At 39.2% G+C, this 6,186-nt stretch overlaps 1 protein-coding gene across 1 annotated transcript in view; it reads left to right on the top strand.

Moving 5' to 3' along the window:
- Positions 1–912: 912 nt before the first annotated feature.
- The window catches only part of LOC126185073 (putative transcription factor capicua), a 316,920-nt gene continuing 311,646 nt past the window's right edge, over positions 913–6,186 (top strand). The window contains exons 1-3 of the mRNA XM_049927858.1: positions 913–1,597; positions 4,005–4,307; positions 4,439–5,900. Coding sequence (XP_049783815.1) covers positions 4,086–4,307; positions 4,439–5,900 — 1,684 coding nt within the window. The 5' untranslated portion in view covers positions 913–1,597; positions 4,005–4,085. The remainder of the gene's footprint in view (positions 1,598–4,004; positions 4,308–4,438; positions 5,901–6,186) is intronic.

The following is a 6,186-nucleotide window of genomic DNA, read 5'->3' as shown; positions in this document are numbered from 1 at the left end:
CTCTATTTAGATGCTCACCAGTTCTTACTCGTCACGACATTCTCCCACAGAGTTTCCTGGACTCCATTTTTGGAAATTATACGTGTTACGAGAGAAACATTTGCAATGGGACAATAAAGATGTGGCACACATTTGTTCTCAGTAAAAATGGAAAAATAACAAGCTAGCGAGACAACTTGCACATGAAATCTCATTCCTCTTGAATCGGTACGATGGTGCAACAAGGCACTAATGAGGACCCCATTACAGCTCAACATACCTCCAAAAAGTAGACACAACAGCGATAGTTTGGTCATACCAAGATGGCTATCCACTGAATTTGTTGGCTTCACCGTTGTGACTTTGAGGGCCTCTCATTTTATTTTATGCCAGCATGCATGATAGTGTGCAAGTTGGGCGTTTCCACATGTAAAATGGCTTTCACGAGAGGTGGTGTGGGATGCACATGTAAGAAATGCATGCCTGTGGAAACCTATCTTACTGGCCGTTTTCATTATAAACATGCTTTCCAGAAAATCATGCAAGCCATTGTTTAATCACTACAATTCTGTCTGCAGTCGTGGAATTGAAGCGTGAGTGTGTTTTATAATCTGAGGATGGCTGATGACTATCAAAACTGGTCAATTCGTTAGAAATTACTGTGATTGTGCTGGAGAATAAATCATTCTCGAATCAGTCAATCATTTTACGTCCCCATCTCTTTTGGAATGTCTTTCTGTCCGATTCCTGAGTGTGTCAACCGAAGCAGACGTGCCTGAAGCTATCTTATGTGTTCGATTTGGTGGTTGTTAAACATGCGCATTTCCGCCCTTCAGAGGATCGATGGAAACAACTTTTCAGCACAACTTTTGATAAATATCGATATTTGAACTGATATGAAATTTCGATTGAAAGTACGTATCGATTCCTTAATTTCTCAATTACAATTAGGCTGTTCATTAACAAACTTTGCGACGTTTTAGAACTTTCGGCTCTGTAAATATTGGAATATTTTAGAATGTATGTTGGGAATCATTGAAATATAGTGAAAGAATCTTTACGTTGTTTAAGGATCAGGGAATTTGTGTATGTTTGCCAATAGGTTTCGTGTAGTTGGTGCTGATGTTCGGAAATGATGGTGGTCTGTCAGGTGTGCTATACGAAGCGTAATGAATGTACTGTAGCATGCTCCTAGCAACAGTTAACTAAGCCTCAGCAACTTAGAATCGCTTCCACCACTTGTCAGTAACAAATCAGAAATATGGCACGTGACTATCTGTCAGCCAATGATATTTTGTTTTAGCTGGTTACAGTCACAACCATTTTAGGGTTACGGTGCGTCGTTCTGTGTATATGATATGGGTTTGTTGTCAACTGATTTTTGAACAAGAGTGGATGTTGACCATTCGTATGAAAATCTGAAATTTTGTTCCGGATCCACTCAAAATTTTTCGACTGTCAACTGTGTTTGAGTGTGCAGTTCGTTATCATTATCGTTTCGGTGTGACTGAATGATTCGCAGTGGTTGTAAATACAGGAATCATGATTTCAAAATAATCGCAATGAGTGCACTACAATTATTATACCGGAATTTTGCAGAAGAAGCAGTATTAACGAGGTAAGTAGGAAGCAATAGAAAAAAAATGTTTTTTTAAATATATTTTTATAATTGTTTTTTACACTTTCCCCATGCAACTCATTTTTCTATAAAATATTGAGATCATTCCTTGTTAATGTGGGGAAAAGTGCTTAATGGTTTTTGGTAATGAAACATGCAAATTGATTTTGACATTTGTTGTCTGCTTTCATGCTTACCAACATAGCTACGAATAGTTTCGCGTAATGTTGTTTGTATAATGTAAAGATTTACGCCATTAGCAATATTTATGGCACAGTTATTTGATCGAAGAAAAAAAAAATACATTGAGTGGTGTGTATTTCATGTTTCATTAAATACACACATCTCAAGTAGTTTGTTATCACATTTTGTGTAACAGATCACTATACTAAGATTAATCACCAACCTTTCTGTGTGGCGTAAGGAAACATAAAACTATTTGTTAGTGCAGGGTTATCATTTATTGTAGCCGAGAGAACCCACTTCACGTTTAGCTTCTGGCATGTGTGACTCTGACATGGAGGTCTGGGGTTGAAACTCTGCACTGCTGTCTTATTAAATATTTTAATTTTAGGTGAATGCACTATGACCACTCGTTTTACACAACTGTTGACACTATATTTTAGTTCTGATCATGTGTTGCTCATTATTTCTTCATGGAAATGTGGTCAGGAGTTCATAAGTGCAAGTGTTACGAGAAACAATGTGCCATTCGTGTGAACAGATGCTTCCAAACCTAGCTAGGTCCCTTACATTGGTCATATACATTGTTTCCTCCATACATCTCTAGATACGAGATTCTTATGTATAGCATGTCAGGAAATCAAAATATAAAGTACATTCAGAGGTTGGACAAAAATGTGGAAACACCTAACACACAACACATTACCATGCCTAATATCATGCAGGAAAACTGTTGGCATTCAGAACAGCTTTCAGTCATGTCAGAATTGATAAATCCTGATCGTGTTTGGTTTTAAAATGGAATTTTATACCGTTCTTCCTTAAAAAGGGGGGGGGGGGGGGCAGGGAGTTCGGGTAAGTATTGTGGAGTTGGACAACAATTGTGCATCCTCCTCTGCAGAATACATCTCAAAGGCTCAATATTATTGACATCTGGTGACAAGAATGGCCAGGGGAGATGCAACAATTCATCTTTCTGTTCACAAAACAACGTGTGGATTGTGTGAGCTGTATGAACAGAGGCCCTGTCACCTTGGAACACAGTGTCATCTCTGGGAACAAACGTTGACCATGGGATGGACCCAATCAACGAAAATGGTCAAATGATATTAGACAGTAATATGACTTTGCAGAGTAAAATGGGGCCCTTGGAATACCACAATATTGTTGCCCCCAATCATCAGCAAACCCGTGCCATGTTTCTCTCTTTGGATGTAAACTCTGACAATATAGTGAAACAAGACTGATCCAATCAAATGACTTTCTTCTGTTGCTCCGTAGTCCAGGTATTATAGCTTCATCGCCATGTATTCCTGTTATAGGCATTTGCACAGTGATGAGTGGTTTTGGAATTCCAGTATGCTCTTCAACTCCCAACTTCTGGAGCTCTCTTTGTGTTGTTTTGGTGCTGATACCTTTCACAAGTGCAACATTCAGTTCTGCAGTACCTTTGCAGCCTTCGTCCTCTTATTTTTGTCACAACCCTCTTAGTGACCGTGTGTCATGATTACTTGATATACAGTTTAGGCCATGTTATGACAGTGGATGATATCTTTTTGCCTTTCCTGTAGCCTATGTAGCACAAATTTTTGTTATGGTGCCTCTTGAAACACCAAACACTTCAGCTAACTTGCTGATTTGTCCAGTTTTGAATTCACCTAGTTTTGATGTAACACACAACTACACAGAATAATGTTCTGGCCATGACTTGCAATTTCAATATATTTAGGACATTACATGGGTGCTCTTTGTGGCCAAATACAACATTACAACCTTCAGGCTTGGCTAGCATCTACATTTATGTTCGAGTATGCACTTCTCACATTGTTTTCATATATTTGTACAAACCCCTGTATTTTGATCATGATTTTGTATGCTTTGATGTAGTTTTAATTCTGCAAGTCCTTATTGAAATTATCTTACGTGATACAAGATCAGACTTGTTACATTTGTTAGTTAAAGTCTGAGCTGTACGCTTTCCATTTACATTTTAATAGCCATGATGTTAATTACTTTTAATAATTTGGATAGAATATGCCAAGGGGAGTTAGAATATAGCCCTGTGAGACACTATTGTGCCTTTTAATATTAACTTAACGCTTACTGACATTACAAGTGTGTTGATTGTGTTTCTGGAGATACGGCTATGATTTATTTTCTAAAGAAGTTGCACACACGACAGTACTTTTAGGGATCTTAGATTGTTTTATTGATGTTGTTGCAGAATGTGTATCAAACATGCTGTAGTATGATGCATGAGGCTGCAGGGACTTGAAGAAGTCTTTGGGTTTGCCTCAGTACGACCATGCATCGGCGTGCAGAGGGGCGGGCCCAGAGACGTACTGAAAGGAACATAAGGAATGTGAGCGGAAGAAGGAAATTTCACAAAGACAAAACACTAACCGAAGATATTGATCAGTCATCATCAACACCTCTGATCCCTGCAGCCCAGCATCCATTGCAAGAGTTAAATAACAAGACTGTTATTGAAGTTCATCAAAGTAATGGAATTGGTTTTAGACCTGTGGTAAGATAATTTTCACCATCTGCTTTAACAAATACCAGTTCGGTTTTTGCTGTTCAGATTATAGTATGTAGGGTTGTATTTTGCCATTATTTTTGAAATAATTACTGATAATTATTCTGTGTTTGTTACAGACCTCAGGCACAACAGAAGAAAATATTGTAAGTGGTAATATTTGTCTTACATCATCTTATGGCTCAGCAGACTCTGGAATGCATGAGAAGTGTGATATGTCAGAACGATCTTGTGTATTAGATGGTTATGGAGGAGGAAGAGAAGATGCTACAGTTGGACTTGAAACAGGATCCTCAGGAAGACAAGTACACAGCAGTCTCACAAACAGCAATAATGACTACAAGCCTAAAACGAGTGTCACAAAGGAGAGCACATCACATTTCAGCGCAAGAAAACTTCCAAAAAAACGTAAATTTGACCCATCAGAATTGGAGGAACTAGAGAAGAATTCTGTCGAAAATCACACGAACAATCCAAATACTAGCGTCACAATTAGTGACAGTTCTTCACCAAATTCGTCTCAGAGTGTTGTTGTAATGCCTCCACAATCAACAGCAGTAGATTACTCAAAGCAGTCCTGTGGACTTCATGCTGTGCAACAGACCAATCATATACAGAGACATATGCTTCCCGTTAACTCCATGGTAGATATAGTAGTCGAGGACCGAAGTGTGGCTCAGCAGAATGCAGAAACTATAAGCCTTCATCATTCTGATTCAGGAAATGACACATTATCAGGGTTGCCGTTAGATGGAACATTGCTTCCAATGTGTACCAGGAAACATTCTCAAGTCCCTAATAGTCGTCCTGAAATTGATCTAGGTGAGTGGAGAGATCACAGGGTGTTAGCAAAACGAGACAAGGTGTACTTGCCAGGCGTTATAAGGAAAGCTGTCGGAACAGGTGAAGTGTGGGTAGAATTTGACGGCTTTGATGGTGATACTGCAGTTTTTACTGATGTGTTAGGATCTGGAAAGTATGACGTAATAGGAGATGCGAGCCCTTCCGTTGGCCAGGTGACTTTAGGGGCTAGAGTGTGTGTAAGAATTGCAGCACCGACAGCAGACCACCAGACTCTTTCACCAGTGTTTTCTGAAGGTGTTGTGTACAAAATATTAACAAATCCAGTGCAGTTTGTTGTGAAACTCACAGGGACTGGATCTCAGAATGAAGAACATTTGGTGAAGAGAGCTGATCTCCGTCTTCTCTTGCCACCTTGGTGGGACGAACTGGAAAGCTTAGAAGATTCACATTCCGCCTTGCCACTGAGTACTGGTAGCTGTCATAGTTTTTCCAGTGCAAATGGACAATTGCAACATTCATCTGTAGTTCGAGCAGCGCCTCCCCAACAGTTGCCTCTTCTTCAGCATGTTGTCCCGCCAGGAGCAGAAAGTGGTGGATATTACAGAAGTGCTGCAACATCTCCTTTACACAGTTTAACAACCCCTGTTAGTGTTAACTCGGCGAGCACTGCACTTTCCAATGGCAGTACAGACGATCTTCGTAGGCGGCAGCTAGAAGATTTTGGTGAAAGTGATGACGACTTAAGGAAAGAAGATATAATGTTTCCATCGGATGCAGGTTAGTGAGAGATATAAATACGGTGTTTGCGTTATGCATTGATGATTTAATCTAAAGCTTGTTTTAGACTGTATTTCTGTGACTCAATCAATCTCTTTCAAAACATTTTATTGAGATTAATGATAATCTATTCCTAATTTAGCTAAGGTACATTTTAGATTATGTGAAAAATAGCTGTATGTTCCAACATGTTCTTAGTCATGTGTTAGCAGATATGGATACTTGCTATTTCCCGTGAAAAAGTGCTATAGAACAGTGTTACTGAAGTGTGCTTTCCATTATTCTA

Source organism: Schistocerca cancellata, chromosome 4 (genome assembly GCF_023864275.1).
Source record: "Schistocerca cancellata isolate TAMUIC-IGC-003103 chromosome 4, iqSchCanc2.1, whole genome shotgun sequence".
Classification (NCBI taxonomy): domain Eukaryota; kingdom Metazoa; phylum Arthropoda; class Insecta; order Orthoptera; family Acrididae; genus Schistocerca; species Schistocerca cancellata.
The sequence above is the reverse complement of the archived record's forward strand: the minus strand, read 5'-3'. Positions and strand labels throughout refer to the sequence as shown.